The 18,970-nt window shown below is 28.9% G+C and overlaps 1 protein-coding gene and 1 long non-coding RNA gene across 2 annotated transcripts; one reads left to right on the top strand and one right to left on the bottom strand.

Annotated features, from left to right (window-relative positions):
* The first annotated feature begins 6,370 nt into the window (after nt 1–6,370).
* Nucleotides 6,371–7,955, top strand: LOC111294773 (two-component response regulator ARR17-like). Its single transcript, XM_089742894.1, has 5 exons — nt 6,371–6,899; nt 7,013–7,089; nt 7,168–7,273; nt 7,351–7,420; nt 7,609–7,955. The coding sequence occupies exons 1-5, from the start codon at nt 6,758–6,760 to the stop codon at nt 7,670–7,672; spliced, it is 459 nt and encodes a 152-aa protein (XP_089599020.1). The 5' UTR covers nt 6,371–6,757; the 3' UTR covers nt 7,673–7,955.
* A 7,392-nt stretch (nt 7,956–15,347) lies between these two features.
* Nucleotides 15,348–18,970, bottom strand: LOC111294504 (uncharacterized). The gene is made up of 2 exons (XR_016327510.1): nt 18,725–18,970; nt 15,348–18,640 (listed from the first exon to the last, which is right to left on the bottom strand). It is a non-coding gene; the product is annotated as an uncharacterized LOC111294504 (long non-coding RNA).

Raw genomic sequence — 18,970 nt, 5'->3', positions numbered from 1 at the left:
TTTTTATATATTTAATTAATAATTTTTTAGATTTCATATTTTTGGAATTTACTTAATATCAAGAATATGTCATATGTCAAATTATTTGATTTCTTTTTTTTCTTTTTTTCTTTACATTTTCTTTTCTTTCTTTTTTTCTAAATTTAATAAATACTTTAAAAAATTTTAAAAAATTTTTAAAGTTTGATCCATTTGATGTTATTATTAAAAATATATTTTTTGTTACTTTGGTTTTTTGTCAATTTGATAATTTTTTTTTTTTGAAATGGATATTAACGGAAGTATGACTTTACATCCATATTTGATGTTTTTTAGGTCTTTTTTTAAGTCTTTCTTAAATTTTTTTTAAATCAATGATATAAAATTTTCAAATGTTTATCATTATTGGTGTTGCGCATCAACTCAACCCCCTTTTTTTTTTTTTTTTTCATTTCATCTTCTTCTCAACCTTTTTTCTTCTTTTCTTTTTTTTTTTCCCTTCTTTATATTTAATAAACAAATATTTATATTTTTTTAATTTTTTGTGTGAGGTCAATTTTATATTATTGATTAAAAATATTTTTTTTTTCATTCTTTTTTTTAATTAGATAACTTTGTAAAAAAAATATTAACGTAAGTGTGACATGCATACAAATTTCATTTTTTAGTTTTAGAGTATAAAAAAAGGATATTAGAAAAGGATATTTTAATCAATAACATCAAATGGATCCCACACAAAAAAAATGTAACAAAATATTTATTAAATATAGAAAAATTAAATTAAAATAAAAATATATAATCCATTATATAAATTTTGTAAAGAAAACTTATCATTACTAATATTATATGGTAACTTGATTTTTTTTCTTTTTTGCTTTTGTCTTTTCTTTTCATTTTTTTTAACTTTTTCTTCCTTTAATATTTTTGTTTTTTAATTAGATAAAGTTTTTGAAAAAAGAATGGTTGTATATAGGGGTGTAAATGATACATTAGTACTCGTAAGCTACTCGGATTCGATTCGAAGAAAACTCAAATTCGGTTCGATTATTATCGAGTCGAGCTTGAGCTCGAGTAGCTCGACTTATCGATCGAGCTGAATTCGAGTATTTTTATATCCGACTCGAATAGCTCGCGAGCCTAATCGAGCTTTTATATTTAAATATATTTTTATTATTTTAATTAATAAAATATTTCGAGTCCATGTTCGAGTTCGAGCATGAATAATCGAACTCTTGTCGAGTATACGAATCGAGCTTATTTTTACATTTTAATCGAGCTTAATCGAGCGAGCTCGAGTAATTCGAATTCGATTACGAATCGAGCTCGAACTTGAAAAATAAAATTCGATCGAGCTCGAGCTAAGTATCGAGTCTCGAGTTGTGAGTCGAGTTCGAGCTCGAGCTTCTCACTATTCGACTTGACTCGACTCGATTACCCCTATAGTTGTATACATGTGACACCCTATTTCATTTTTTTTGCCTTTTTAACTTTTTTTTTAATCAAATAATTTACAATAAAAATAGTCAATAAATAAAATTTTTAAGAAAAATATCAATGAATGTATGAATAATAAAGCAATCTGTTTTTATGGGTTTTATCCATTCTGATCCAATAAATGCATTTTTCATTTTGGTATCAAATTGAGGAATTCTTGAAAATCAAAGTCGAGTTGGAGGTGAGTTTATGGTGTTCCATCATACTTTGACTATATATATTAAATTATATTTTAAATTATTTATTTAATTTTATATTTGTATATATTATATTAATAAAGTTATTATTTAATATCTTAATTTAATAAAGATACTATATTTGTACATAACTAAGATGTAATCCATTCATCCATTTATTATATAAATTTTATTTATTTTGACTTTTGTTTGATACTCATTCAAGATCTCAACGATTCATCTTATGTTTCTTACATTTTTTTGCTTTTTTTTTTTTAATTTTTTTGTTTTTTATTTTAGTAAATTTTGTGAAAAAAATCAATGTAGAGGACACCTCAATTTTGCTTTATTTCCTTTCATCTCTTTATTATTATTATTATTATTATTATTATTATTATTATTATTATTATTATTATTATTATTATTGTTGTTGTTGTTGTTGTTGTTGTTGTTATTGTTGTTGTTGTTAATTAGATAAATTTTGTAACAAAAGGAGTCAATGGATAAGAATGACAAAACAATTCAATAGGTCTCCCATTCAATTTGAAATTTTCATGTAATACTTTAAAGAGCTTTCTTTTTTTTTCCCTTTTTCCTTTTTCCTTTTTGTTTTTATATCTTTTTAATCAAAGTAATTTTGTGAAAAAAAATCAATGGAGATATCCGCGTTGCACCCCATTTGAGTTTTTTCCTTTTCACTTTACTTTGTATTTTTTTTAATTAGATAAATTCAAGACCTTGATGTTTCACCTTATGTTTCTTTTTTTTTTTTGCTTTTTTTTGCTTTTTTTCTTTGATAAAAACTTTTGTGGTTTTGTTTTTTTTTTTTTTTGTTTTTAATTTAGATAAATTTTGTGAAAAAAATCAATGTAGGTGTCCACATGACACTTTAATTTACTTTATTTCCTTTTTTCTTTTTTGTTATTGTTAATTAGATAAATTTTGCGACAAAAAAAGTCAATGGATAAGAATAACAAAACAATTTGATAGGTTCTCACTCAATTTGTGATGTTCACATAGTATTTTAAAGAGCTTTCTTTTTTTTTTGTTTTTTTTTTATTTTTTCCTTTTTTTTTGTTTTTATGTCTTTTTTTATTAAAGTAATTTTGCAAAAAAAAAAAAAAAAAAAAAACCAATGGAGTTATTCACATTGCATCTCATTTGACTTTTTTTCCCTTTTGCTTTTATTTTGTATTTTTTAATTAAATACATTTTACAACAAAATATCATTTAATAAAAATGACAAAACAATTCGTATCTAATGAGTTTCATTGCATCTCAATTCTATAAAGAGTGATTTTTTTAAAAAAATTGGAGTTGAGTTGAGATAGGTTAAATTTTTTTAAGCGAAATGATATCAGGTCGGAAACGTGTTTAGAGTATTTTTTATGGATCTATTTTAAGATATATGTAAAAGTGTATATTTTATTATTTATTTAATTTTATACATAAATATATACATTATATCAGTAAAGTTATTAATTTTTTACCTTAATTTAATTAATTAATATTTTAAACTCAATAGGGGTATTAATGTGACACCTTTATTAGCTTTTTTATTTTTTTTCTTTTTTTTTCAAAATTTTTTGTTTTTCCCTTTCCATTTTTCTCTATTTTTTATTTTTATTTTTATTAGATAAACTTATGAGAAAAAAAAGATCAATTAAAATATTTATGTCTCATTTCCATTTTTTTAAACTTTCTTTTTTATTTAATTAGATAAATTTTACAAAAAAAAAAATTGATAAATTGAGATGGCAAAAAAAGTTTTTTTTTTTTTGACCAACAGCAAAGCATGGGCATCTTTCTAATAAATATTATAAATGATGAGTCTATATCATGTACATTTTTAGTTTTTCAACACAAATATAAGTTATTATTTGAATCAATAGGTAAGATCTACGTATCCATGATATGATTGATTTTTGTTTTGAAAAAAAGTATGTATGAAAAGAAGATCGATCGTCTCATGTTTTTTTAAAAAATAATGTTGTGAATCATATCTGAATTATAAATTATAATGAAATATTTAATATAATATTTGAATTTTAAAAATATTTAATATGATATTTGAATTATTAATTTATTAATTAATATAATCTTACTCTTAATATAATTAATTTCAAATGATGACACGCGACTGATAAATAATCTTTCAAGTACTATATTAATTAATAGATTCAAAATCATATATCATATTTGCTTATTTTTAAATACTACATTAAATACTATAATTTAAAAATTATTTGTGATATTATCTCTTAAAAAGTAATCATATCTAAAAATTTTATTCAGTGATTAATTTTTTTATTCAAAGAATTGGATTGATATTGCACATCATCCACTATAAAAAAGAAAAGAAAAACTAAAAAAATCAATAATACCTATTAGACCAATTCAAATAAAATTCTATGTTATGAATTGTAAATTTGTAATGTCCCTTTTATCATATATTCTACCATATGATAAATACATTTTTAAAGTTTGTTTATGGGAGAAAAGAGTATTTTAGAAAGATGAAAATCCATGCGTGAAGGTAATCCCGGTTTGTCTCCATTGTAATGGAAGTGATGTTATTTTTATTATTATTATTTTTATTTACTTATATTAGATTTGATAATTTGTATTTTCATATTGTATCTTATATAGTATTTAAAACGTGTAATAACATAAATTATTAAAATACGAATACGATACGAATTATAAAATATTTTTAAATTCTAAACGTGAACATGACACCTTTATTATTCATATTATACGTGATACAATGTATTAACATGTATACAATTAATTCATTTAAACACGATACGAATAAACATGAATAACGTAAATATATGCAAATAAATATGACTAACATAAATATATACTAATAGATATGAAAACATAAACATATAAAAAAATAAGAAAAATAATAAATAACTGTAAACTATTCATTATTTACAACTTAATAAACTTGACATATTAATAATATAAAAAATTATTTGTATATTAAAAAAAATTTTGATGCCCATTTAATATGTATTTAATGTATATATATTTAAATTTTAATATACATTACATAACTATATTAATTTTTAGTATTAAATTCAAAATAATTTATTACGAAAGATTAAAAAATAAAATAATGATATATAGGACTAATATTAATATTTATATTATAATTATATTATTAATATAAATTTTTTTATAATAATTATTAAATAAATATCATAATTAAATGTTTAAAATAATCTTTGTATAGTACTGGATAGCTAATTATCATAATTAAACGATTAAAAATTAAAATAATTTTTATATATTCATATTAAATTAAAATAAATATAAAAATGTATTACATGTATTAAATATATTAAATGTATACTCCTATGATAAGATTAATTTAAAAGTATTTTTTATTTCGTATTATGTGTTAAATGTGTATCCGTATGACACATTTTATCTAAATATATTTTTTGTATCTTATACATATTTAAATATGTCAACACGTATAAGACACGAATCATATCGTATCAAAATTTATGTCGACACGAATAAATAAAAAATACCATTTTTTAAAATATATGTATAATTTTTGTCATATCGTCATATCATATATGAAATTATTAAGTTTACTTATATTTTGAATCATGATTGATGGTAAGAAATCAAATAAGCAAAAAATTTAAAAAAAAAAAAGAAAAATCAATAGCTTTGGTTTTTGTTTGTTTCCGACCCAGGATTGTAATTGATCCTTACAACCATCCCAATACCAAGACCAACTTAAAAGAACATGTTCCCCAATCCTTTACAAGTTACAAGTGATTCTGCACATCTGTCTGCGTAAAGGCAGAGCCATATTCTCTTGCCAATGCTTTCATCTGCTATCCAAACCTCCTCTTCATATCCTACAAATGAATATCACATCAAATCATTGTTTTTTTCTGATTTTGATCTGATATATTTGTGCTAATGGCCTTTTATTTCGCACTCACACACTCTCTCTCTCTCTTGATAATTTTAACACATGCGTTATAATTATATATAATTTTAGTCACTCATTCTTGCAATGTATGCGGTCATATATAATTCAGACACGTTTGTGATAGGTTAACGGATTTCAGGATTTGTACAATGATTTTTTGAAAGATGATATTAAAAATTTTCGAAATTTGAACTTTAATTTGCTTTCATAATTAAATTATTTTCCTCCTCTTTTTTAATAATAATAATAAAAATAAATCTACAAATTGTGGGCCCATATGTGAGACAATTTACGTGTTTGCATGTATTGCATGTATTATTGAAGTTGGACAAATGTAGAAATCACCTATTTATCCAATTCTTTCCTCAATAAATTAAAGAAAAGAAATAAAAAGAAACAAAAAAAAAAAAAGTCAAGGAAAATTCAAATTAGAACAAAATGTTGTCAAGATTGCAAGTTTGTAATTTTTTACCATGCCAATAAATGACAAAAAAAAAAAAATTGTTGAGGAAATATTTTTAGGACCAATAGAAAATGTAAACAATTAAAAAGGTGTAAATGCATTGAACTTAGTTCTTAAATGTTATATGGTCCAAATCATTAGAGGGTATTGCATTCAGCCTAGGAAAAGATCATGCAGAAAAGGATTGAAGATACGTGATACTGATTATTATTCTGTACTAAAATTAATAAAGAAAAAAAAAAGCAAATTTGCAGTGTCTTTGTTTTGCTTTTTTCTTGCTAGAAAAGAGAAGGAGAAATATAAATAAGAATTGTGGGGACTGAATCAAATCAAAGAGAACCCCAAAATGGATCACGAAATATCTGTGATATACTTTGGATTTTAAGATTTTACTTTGCATGATTTTTTTTTCTTCTGATACCCTTCAAATTCCAAGGCTCCACTTTCTCTCCCACCAACAGCCCCACCAACTTTCTTCATATTCTTGTTATTTTCTCTATAAATACAACCTCTCATTGCATTCATACATCTGTTGTGAGCTTGTTTATTGGTCTCTTGTATTAATTATTGACCAATTTTTAGTTTTTTTATTTGTTCATTAATGTTGATTTTTGGTAGTGTGAGGTACTACTATTGCCTTATTTTTTATCAGACTTTTTCGGCAAGAAGAAGATATATCAAAGCATGAATGGTGGCGGTGCCGGCGGATGCTGTTCTAAGGACACGGCGGTGGAGTTTGGAGATGAACCCCATGTTTTAGCTGTGGATGATAACCTCATTGATAGAAAACTGGTGGAGAAGTTACTCAAAAACTCCTCCTGTAAAGGTACATTACATTTACATTCACTCTCTTCTTTCTAATCCTTCATATTTGGAACCTATTTCAAAGAATTTTATTTGGACTACGTATTTGAAATATTGTCTTGTGTCTTGCTGCAGTAACTACTGCTGAAAATGGGCTGAGGACATTGGAATATTTGGGATCCAGATATGATCAGAGGAGCACTGTACGTGACGTGACATTCCCTCTGTAAAATTTTCAAATTGAAATATAAATATATATTCCTATTATTGTTTTTCGTGTCTATCTGCAGGGTTCAAAGGTAAATCTTATAATAACAGATTATTGCATGCCTGGAAAGACAGGTTATGAGCAGCTTAAGAAAATCAAGGTGTTAAAAATTTCTAGAATATTGAAGAGTTAGTAACTATTTTGAAATACCCTTTTCAGGATTAATTCTAACCATTGCAAGTATGTTTATGTTTTCAAAAACAAGAATCATTAGTTCTGAAGGAGGTTCCTGTTGTAATCATGTCATCAGAAAATAGTCCGACTCGCATTAGTCGGTAAGTTTCTTGAACATGGTTAGATAGATACACCGTGATAGCATTTGACTCAATGATAAGTATATGTATCTTCTTCTTCAAAGAGCCAGATTCAAATCCCGTTCTCCTAATTACAAAAAAAAAAAAAAAAAAAAAAGAACTTCATTGTATGCTTGTAATTTTAAGATTTTGTGTACATATGTGAACAGGTGCTTAGAGGAAGGAGCTCAGATGTTCATGCTGAAGCCTCTCAAACAGTCAGATGTTAAGTAATTAAAATGCCATTTGATGAAATGCAGGAGATGAAATGGATTTTGCTCTACTCTTTATTTTGTTTAGGGCAAAATTTGTTAGGAAAATGGGGTTCGTAATTGGTTTTGGACCTTTCATGGGCCTTGGTCTTTTTTTTGCACAAAACTTTAGCTACTTAGTAAAAAAAAAGTAGAGTTGTTTTAAGGTAGTGTCATAAACTAAGAAGAGAAAGAAGAAAAACAAAACAAAATAGAGAGAAAAAAGAGAAAGAAAAGTTGGTTGAACGAAAGTCGTTCATTAGTCTGATTGAGCTGAAACTTTGCCAGTAGCTTTATGATTCGGAGTTCTATATTCTGAACATGAAGATCGGATTTGAAGCTCTCTAGGAACAAATTCATGGTGTATTTATTGAGTTACCTATTTAGTGAAATTTCTCTAATTGTCTCTCTAGTTGTTGATTAGCTCTAGTTTTAGCTAGAAAAGAACTTTGTATATCAATTATTTGATAGTGGAGATTTTTCTTGTTATTCGTGATTTTTTCCTCTACACTAGAGGGTTTTTCACGTAAATTTTTGTGTGCTTTATTTTTTCTGCATTGTTGATTGTTGATTGTTGATTGTTGTCTATTACTATGGGTTTATTGTGATATATTACTTCTGCATTGTTATATTTATTGTTTTAAGTCCAATAAGTGATATCAGAGCTAATGTTATAGTAGGTTCGAGAAGTTACGGGTTCGAGTCCTAGTAGTGCTGTTGGAAGAAAGATTGTTGGCAAATCGAAGATTGACCGCGTCCATCAACTCCATGTATTCAAACATCGATATTAAAGGAGATTATTGACAGATCGAAGGTTGGTCGCGTCCATCAACTCCATGTGTTCAAACACTGATATTAAAGGTTTGACTTGGATGCAATGAGTATATGATAATATGCAAAAATGGAACACCTAAGTGGGCGATGTGTTGCATCAACCAAGATTGTAAGCTTGAGGAAGCACTGAGACAATCTAAGTGGTAAGGTTGAGTGTTGTGGCCTGCCTTAAAAAGTATACTAGAGATGTGAGGTTACCTGGCCCAAAAGAGGATTGATAGGACTTACTCGCACGGGGAGCTAAGGTGAGACTTGATCATAACTCATAAGTGAACGGGAGAGATTATTGGGATATGGTTCACATGTGAATAAAGAATCTCACATTATTAAAAAATTTGAATGAGATGTCTTATATATGCATGAAGGACCCAAGAACCTAATAGCTTAAGTTTTTAAGCTCAAGTGGTATCCAATATGTATGTATGGGCTTTCTGGTATACTCTTATGGGCTCTAAGTATAGTTTATCTCTCCGACAAGTGGTATTAGAGTGAGAAAATTTTTTGAGACAACGCTATAGAAGTAGTCCAAGATAGAAGTAAATTCTGTTTGAGATCATGGAGGGTGATACAGGTTTCGTAATAAAATTGACAGCATCAAATTATTCAATTTAAAAGCCTATAATGGAATATCATTTATACTACAAATATTTGTATGAACCGATATTGGGTGATTCGACTAAACAAGTAGATATGATAGATGAAAACTGAAAGAAGTTAGACAAAAAGATGTTGGCCACAATAAAAAATAGATTGATATCAACGTGTTTCATCATGTAGCGCATAAGGTAGATGCCTATATTATTTGAAAAAAATTAGTAGCATTGTATGAGAGAAAAAAAGTATGAATAAAGTTATGCTTGTAAAAAAGCTTGTAACTTTACAGTACAATGATGGACGATCTATTACAAAACACTTGAGTAATTTTCAAGACATATTTAATCGGATAACTACTATAGAGCTTAAGATGGATGATAAAATAAAGACATTATTTCTTTTGGGTTCATTGCCAGACAGCTAGAATACTCTAGTTGTGACTGTTCTTAATTTAGTTCCTAATTACAAGATGATATTGGAGATAGTAAAAGATAGTATGCTTAATGAATAAGCAAGACAAAAAGATGTAGACCTTGAGAATCAAGCTCTGGTCATAAAGAACATAGATAGAAACATCAACAGAGGTCAAAACTCAAAAAGCTGTAGTAAATCTAAACATAGATATAAGTTCAGAGATAAAGTGAAATGTTTTCATTATGGTAAAACAGGTCATATAAAAAGATACTATAAAATCTTAAAGCAAGAGCGAAAAGATGAAAAAAGTAAGAGTTCAGATTATGGCAATGTTGTAGCAGTGAATTCAAATAATGATTCGGTTACTTTGATTTATACATATGGTGTTTGTAATCATGTTAGTGATCCTGGCATTGAGTGGATAGTTAACACTGGAGCGACATATCATTGTGTCCCTAAGAGAAATTGTTTACAACTTACAAAGCAAGAGATTTTGGTTACACCAAGATGAGAAACAAAAGTATGTCATAGATTGTTGGGATTAGTGATATTATTGTACAAACTAGTACAGGTTGCATGTTGACTTTGAGGGATGTCAGACATATTTTGGATATGAGAATGAACTTACTTGCTATTAATATCCTTGATAAGGAGGGATATAAGAGTTGACAAAAGAATGGGTAGTAAAAGCTTCTCAAAAGATCTATGATAGTTACAAGAAAAAAACCATGCTACACAATGTATAAAACATGGATACAGTTGAACGACAATTAAGTAAATACCATTGTGGTTGATGTTTCAGCAAACTTATGACACAAGAGACTGGCACACATGAGCAAGAATGGGTACAGGTTTTGGCAATGCAGTCTCTCATTTTCTTGATCAAAGGTATGCTTTTTGATTCATGTGATCATTGTTTGTTTGGTAAGCATCATAAAATTTTTTTTCGTAAGAGTTCTTAAAGAAAAGAAAATATATTGGAATTGATTTATTCTAACGTATATGGTTCCATTGAAATTGAGTCATTAGGTGGTAGCACATATTTTGTTACTTTTATTGATGATGTTTCACGTAAGACTTGGGTGTATATATTGAAAAATAAAAGTTAGGTATTACAATATTTTTAAAAATTTTATGCCATAGTGAAAAGGATAACAGGGTTACCCTTGAAGTGTATTCAAACTTATAATAATGAGGAATACACATCTAAAGGCTTTGAAGAGTATTGTTCAAAGTATAAGATCAAGCATGAGATGACAGAACTTGAAACACCGTAGCATAATGGTATAGTTGAAAGGATGAATCGTACCATTATAAAGAAAATCAGATGTATGTTGAGGATGGTAAAATTACTAAAACCATTTTGGAGGTGAAGTAATCAACACGGCTTGTTGTTTACTTAATAGATCATCATCAGTTTCTTTAGGCGTTGACATTCTAGAAAGAGTATGGATAGGAAAAGATGCTTTATACTCTCATTTGAAAGTTTTTGAATGTAAAATATTCATGCATGTACCAAAAGAGTAGAGGTTAAAGCTTAATAATAAAGTTACATAGTGTGTGTTTGTAAGATATGGTGATAAAAAATTTGACTACAGGGTATGAGATCCAGTGAAGAAAAAGACAATCAGAAATAGAGATATGATCTTTCATGAAAAAGAAACCATAGCAGATCTTGAAAAAAATAAAAAATTTACATGGGTTACTGTTAAGTATGATATCTTAACATCGACGGAAGTTCCATAGAAAAAAAGCCATAGATGATGAAAATGAGCAAGAAACAGACCTTATGGATATTAATGAGTCAGCCACAATTAGTGATGAGCCAGATGCAATTAGTTTTGAGTTGAGGGAGTAATCATTTCTACCAGAAAGTGTCGAGTAAGGGGAGCTACCTTCGACGTCAGGTGGTATAGAGTTTTAACCTATAAGATCTACTAGAGAGTACAGGTCATCTATCAGATATCCAAGTTCAAATTTTATTTTAGTTACCAATGAGAAAAAGTCAGAGAACTTTTAAGATGTGTATTCTATTTCGGATAGAGAACACTAGTTAAAAGCAATGAAAGAAAAGATGGAGTTATTGTGAAAAAATAGTACTTATAATTTTGTTAAACTTTCAAAAGAGAAGATGCCATTGAAAAATAAATAGGTGTTCAAGTTAAAAAAAGATGGTGACAAGCTAGTGAGGTACAAAATTCGATTAGTGCTGAAAGGTTTTTCTCAGAAATTAGGCATCGATTTTGATAAAATCTTCTATCCAATTTTGAAAATGAGTTCCATTCGAGTGGTACTAGGATTAACAGCTAGTTTGAATCTTGAGCTTAAGCTTGAGCAACTTGATGTCAAGATTGCATTCTTGTATAGTGACTTGTAAGAGGACATTTATGTGAATCAACCTGAGGGTTTTGAAGTAAAAGAGAAAGAACACTTAGTTTATAAATTGAAGAAAAGCTTGTATGGCTTAAAACAAGCTCTACGATAATGGTACAAAAAGTTTGATTCTTTTATGGTGAACTATAGCTATAAAAGAATGGTAGTGAATCCTTGTGTATATGTCAAAAATTTTTTTGATTGTAACTTCATTATTCTCTTATTATATATTGATGATATGTTGATTATGAGACAAGATGTTGGTATGGTTTGCAAGTTGAAAGAACAATTGTATAAGTCTTTTGACATGAAAGATTTAGGTCTAGTAAAACAGATTCTCAGTATGGACATTATCTGAGATAAGAGAACTGAAAAGCTATAGTTGTCATAGGAAAAGTACATTGAACGGGTGCTTAATAGATTCAACATACAATATGCTAAATCAATTAGCAGTACACTTACCAATCATTTTCATTTGAGTAAGAAATCTTGTCTGGTGTCTAAAAAAGAGCAACTAGCTATGTTTAGTATTCCTTATTCTTTTACAGTCAGTTCTTTAATGTATCTTATGATTTATACACGGCCTGACATTATTCATGCAGTTGGTGTAATGATCAGATTTATTTCTAATCTGAGAAAGATTCATTAGGAAGCAATGAAATATATTTTCAAATATTTTAGGGGTACCTCAAAAATGTGCTTGAGTTATGGAGTTTCACAACTAGTTCTAGAAGGGTTTATTGATACTAAAATAGCAGGCAATTTTGATGGTAGGAAATCTACTTCAGGGTATTTATTCACTTTTATAAAAAGAGCTATGTCTTGACATTCTAAGTTGCAGAAGTGTGTTGCTTTGTCAACTATAGAGGCTGAGTATATTACAGCAATCAAAGCAAGTAAAGAAATGCTTTGAATGAAACATTTTTTTCTTGAATTGGGGTTGAATCAGAAAAAGTATGTGATATTTTGTAATAGCCAGAGTGTTTTAGATTTGAGTAAGAATGCCATGTACCATGCTAGAATAAAGCACATTAATGTTAGATATCACTGGTTACATTCAGTGATTGAGGAATAACAGATGTTGTTGAAGAATCTCTATACTGATGAGAATGTAGTAGATATGTTGACCAAGATACTTCCTAAAGAAAAGCTTGAGCTTTATCGTGACTTAGCCGGAATGAGTTCCTTAGCCAATGTAAGTTTCAAATGAAACTGCTAAGTGATAAATTTCCTTCTAATAGGGTTGGAGGAGGAGATTGTTAGGAAAATGGGGTCTAATCCCATGTAATTGGTTTTTGACCAACCAAAGGCCATGGGCCATGGTCTTTCTTTTTACACAAAGCTCTAACTACTTAATAAAAAGAGGTAGGGCTATTTTAAGGTGGTATCGCAAATTAAGTGAACAAAGGAGATTGTTGGGATATGGTTCACATGTGAGTAAAGAATCCCACATCATTAGAAAATCTGAATGAGATGTCTTAGATATGAATGAAAAACTCAAAAACCTAATAGCTTAAGCTTTGGGGCTCAAGTGATTTCCAACATATATTTATGAGCTCTCTGGTGTGCTCCCATGGACTCTAAGTGTAGTTTATCTCCCCAACAAAATTAACCATGGCCAATATTAGTGTATAGGAAAGATTTGTATTTAAGAATTACTTAAACTCACACATTTTTAGTCTTTCATATGCAAATTAGTCCTGTTTTTGCTCCCTCCCCACATTTTGTATGAGAAAAGAACAGTTTCAGTTAAGATTTAATTTATGAGAATAGAATGGCACTTTTTTGTTTTGGTGAAAAAAATAATTGGATTCCTTCCGGCATTATTCTAAAACTAGAAAGCAAACATCATTTAAATTCATAAATATTACATGAGATTCCTTATTCTTGAATACAACAATACCATGGATTTAAAAAAAAAAAAAAGACAATGCTGAAATTCAACGTCATTGAAGGTAATGAAATTTGAATTGTTTCTAATTAACCTATACCTCTATTTGTTTATCATTTTGTCGAGGATTTGAATTTTTTTGGATTCCAATTAGTCATGTTTTCAAAATTCATTTCTCTCTTTTTTCTTTTTTTTTTTCTAAACAATGGACAGAAAAGAATAATTGGATTCTTCTTCACGTGATCGTCCAATGCAAGTATGTATCATAAAAATTCCAAATATTATATTTTCCAATCTTTCCCTTGCAAATTAGTCATTTTTTGTGTGTGGTCTGTTTATAAAGTGTTACGTTTTTTATTTTAGTAATCAGGATTTAATTATTACAATCTTAATTAGTCATGTTTTGCTCTCATCTCTACCTCCATGTTTTTTATGAGAAGAAGGGATTTAATTAATATTAATTTCTTTTTGTAATCAAAAAATAAGAAAAACCATTGGATTCATTTTCAGCTTTCACCTTGTTCTTAAATGCAAGCATCATTAACAATGAAATTTATTAACAACGTAATTTAAGAGCTTTGAGAAAAGAATAATGTAATAGATTTATGAAAGAAACTTAAACATAAGATTTCAAGATCTTCGTAGGTCAATTTCTACTTATTATTTTGTGACAACATTTACATACTCGCTCAGGAATTTATATTATATGGGCTTCCCAAGTTCCAAATTATGGCACATGATGCTATCAATCAAAATGATTTTTGATTATACATATAATATCTGAAATTGGATTTGCAATGCACAACTAATATCTGCTTCACTTTCCATTATTGGGAGAAGCCTCCCAATTAGTGGCGCAACCCCTCCTCTAATCATGCTTCATGTTCTGTGTGCCATGTATCATTTAAAACCACTCTGTCTATCATGTTCTTATACAAAACAAATTAGCAAAAACAACTCTTTACACTATTACTTGCCTTAATGACAAATCATTAATTAACTACATTTTTCCTTAATCAGCAAAAACAAATCATTCATGTTTTCAGACAAAAGAAATTAAAGAAATTAACTACATTTTAATTAGTATTAGTTTTAGTTAAAAGTAATTAATAAGGAGCAGATGTTTATTATGAATGAAACTAATTTTGTTTGTTTTTATGGATAGATAGCACTAATTCATCAATGGTTTTCAAACTCAAACATTTATAAGTTGGTAGTTCTTTTAATAAATATATTAATTGAATGATTTTTTATTTTGTGCATTGAAAATTAAGAAAAGGGGCAAATTTTAAAATTTTTTTAATACAAAGGAGGGAATAGGAAAAATGTTTACAAGTATTAAAACTTGAATTCTAAATGTTATGGTGAATGCGTGAGCTGAACTAAATTTGGGTTCAAATTTTAAATTTTCTACTCATTTAGGAAGCGAATTTTCTTGTAATAATCCCAGCATTTTTTTTAATCCATAAAAATGCAGGCTGATCCATCTAAAAAACTGGGCTATTTTTTATCCTATAAATTATAAAACACTGTGCAGAGGTATTTCTTCTGATGAATCAGGAACAAAATCACAATTCTGATTTTATGAACATTATATCCTTACATACAATTCAATTGAAGAGACAGATAAAATTAAAAGTGGGGATCAATGGAAATGCCTGTGGTGATGATGCCGATGCCTACAATCATCCAACCCAAAACATTGCATGACAGGGTAACAACTCACAAACAAGCATCTCCCTAGTCCCCTGAATGCTGAGGCTGTTACTCTAACACAAGGGCAGTAACAATATGCTTTGAATGAGCCATTTTTTCTTTCTTGAAGATGATCGCCGCCACGATCATTGCTGCACATGTTTATATCCGCCTTGATTGATCACTTGATTGCCTAAAACACCATTAGACCAAGCAAGAAGCTGCGGAAAAAGCTATGAAGAAAGGGTTATTACCTATCTTGTAGCATCAAAATTCATCATGATATAGTTGTTAGTTGAGGTAGTGAGAAAGAATATTCGCAGATGGGATTTCTGTTGAATTAAGAGAAGTGAAAGATTTGAAGAAGAAGAAGAAAAAATGGACAAAATTGATCACCCAACTGGGACGCGTAGGCAACGTGTGCTTTGCGTGTTAGGTCATCTTATCATATATGATTGTGCCTTTATATTTTATTCTAATAAAAGTTGAGAGTTAGCCGCTTGTCCACCAAATTTTTTATTTGAAAGCTTAAAGTACATGATGTTGGAAACCCTTAGTTAATCTGAAGTTTTTGACCTTTCTGAGGTAGGTGTTCAACAAAAGAAACATAGCCAACTTGTTTTATTTTAAACTTTAAAATGTTGAAATTCCAATTTTTCTATAAAATCGTCACTTTTTTTACATAAATAACAAGTTTAGATGAAAAGAGATTACTCTATTCTAAGATTAAGACATATTGCCAGTTTCAACAAAAATTTAATCCATAATTGTCCTATAAAAAGACTGTTGATAATGAAAATTGAACTTAAATTTTACTAATAAAATATTTAATTTTTTCCAATTCAACTAATTAATTGGCCACTGGTTCGTTGCGTGAAGGGACGTATCCTAAAAAGTTTTCCATCTATCTTCATTAAATATTTATATAAAACCATTATTTTTAACGTTTTCATCTTCTCTATCTTCAGTTCCATTGGCCAATTCTCAACCATACAAAGGTAGCTTGAAACTAATTATACTAATTTTCTAGTTACAATTTGGAGGGTACAACCTCCGCTATCAGGTTGCAAATGAACTGGTCAAGTACCTTTTAATTTCGGACTTTACAGTTAAAAAAAATAGACAAATCAAACCTCAAGTTGAACTTAGTTTAGCTTGGACTTTGGTTTGTTAGGAAACATATAGTACTATATATTTTATATTATATACATGTATGTATGTATGTATGCTTGTTTGTATGCATGTATTTGGATGCATAAAAGTTTTGGGCTAATGGTTGGGATATGGATTTGAAATTGAGAACTCAGCCCGGTACAGGAAGAATTCTACTATTCTATAGGCTGGGTTAAGCATGGGCAAAATGTTGGTAGATCATTTGGTTGTTAACATGACAGACACCGCTTGGTTAGGCTTGGGCTTCTTAACAGCTACAACCTAATTAAACGTTAAACAGAATCATGTAGAGTTGAGTCATGCATCCAAGACGCCATGGTGCATGTCTTGTATATTTTCAATTAGATAAACAAAATTGCAGCTCTAAAACAATGGACTGATTAAACGTTAAATGTTCATATCTGCAGAAAAGACAAAGAGCACTATTAAATGAACTGATTAACCACTGATTATCATATGATTACAATCTAAAAGTAGCCCTATTTTTTAAGAAATTATTATGTTAGGAGAAAATGTTGAACTAAAACCTACTTTTTTAAAGAAACTTTAGCTTGAGATAGGGCAGAATTGGAAATCAGATTGTGAAATTCATCCATAGATACAGCCATATAGTTCCCTCACATTTAGAATTAGCTCCATACATGATATCATTGATCTACAAGGTCTATGGAAATATAAAATAGACAACTCCAAAGACCAAAATAAAAGACTGACAATCAATTTCGAGTTAAGAAATCCCAAGTTAATAACTAATCGGCTAATCCTAAGAGTGTCTCTGGCTGCTACTTTGCTATCCATACCAATGAAATCAAATTGCAAAGCAAAGTCATAACAGAAGTGGTTTTCAAATTTCTAGTCAAATATACATAAACATTAAAAAAGAAAGGTATAATAAGTGTGAGACTAAGGTTTCATTTTCTTTCAGTTACCTTCACTAAAATATTTTCATTATAGTGGAACCGTTGACAAAGTAGCTGATGACATTTGCTGGCATTTCAAACTTCTTGCATGTCCATTCCTCAAATTTTATATTTATGTACTGCAATTAGCAAATGATAACCGGTTTTCATCAAGCAAGGAAACATCGCGAGAACCTAAACACATAGAACTAGTTATAAGAGGTTGGAAAAGGAAAACTTTGATAATATAACTCGTAGTAGTTTTTACAGTAGCAGTTTAATCATTTATTGTGCAAGAGTAGCAACGAGATGTGCCCAACAAAACATGAATTCAATCGCAGCTGAGAGGAATGAATCTTTTTCAACCTGAAGAATCAGCGAAAAGGTCCATTATAAGAATGCATAAGATAACAAAAAGACAACAATAAATATAATTGGAGAAGCAACACCCGCAGCACCACATCAAGGAAAAAGGAATTTTTAACTTTAGATTTTACTCATTCAATTTCTCAGATATCCTTCAAAATTTATTTTCATTTAAATTTTCATAACCCAAAACCTAGTCTAAATGAGCATGAATGCAAGATGGGGGAGAATCTAAAATTAAACAGATTGTGTAATTCAAGACACAATGTATCTCATGCTTAAGCATGCTCTTTGGCAATAAACAACAACAAAAGAAAGGCAAATGGACTGTTATACTTACGGTAAATTTAACATAACTTATCTAGAGAAGAACAACAGATGACCTTTTCATGTAAAATTTCTTCCTGCTCTAGTTAATGATCCCTTATCCTTTTGCGAAGGTGAACTCCTTCATTTAATTTTTCAACATAGCAGTTTGAAAGAAAAATATATGTTCATAAGAGGTGATCGGAAATGGAAATTTATTAGAAAAAAAATGAGTTAGCATGAGTATAGGACATTCACATCATTAAGAGAAGGAAGGTAAGCCGTTCAGCAAACTATAGGAGCATAACCACGGTACTTAAAAAGTCATGAACTTGGGCGCATCAATCACAACCTTGCATCTATATATTTCACCCTCAAGCGATTCAGCCAATTTGAATGAAAGTTCCTAGTTTTTCAGATTAAGAACATTCACATATAAATTTTTATGCTCACCAGTCAAAATTGAAAAAAGTTTGAAGATTTGGGCAACCTGAAAAAAGCCTAGTCCAATCATGGAGAACCCACACCACAAGATGCAAAGACTTCAGAGCTGGCAAAGCCAGAAATTTGGGTAGTTTTATGCGATGTTCACCCCAATCATGAGCTTGCAAATCGAGTGCTGTCAGCGATTGACAAGTAAACAATCTTCCGGGTAATAAAAGGCGGGAATCAGAGTAGGAATGGACGGAGAGTTGTTGGAGATTTTGTTCAACATCATAATATATCAACCCCTTCA

The sequence above is a fragment of the Durio zibethinus genome, chromosome 14 (genome assembly GCF_047325235.1).
Source record: "Durio zibethinus cultivar Kanyao isolate XHJ-2024 chromosome 14, ASM4732523v1, whole genome shotgun sequence".
NCBI lineage: Eukaryota > Viridiplantae > Streptophyta > Magnoliopsida > Malvales > Malvaceae > Durio > Durio zibethinus.
The sequence above is the reverse complement of the archived record's forward strand: the minus strand, read 5'-3'. Positions and strand labels throughout refer to the sequence as shown.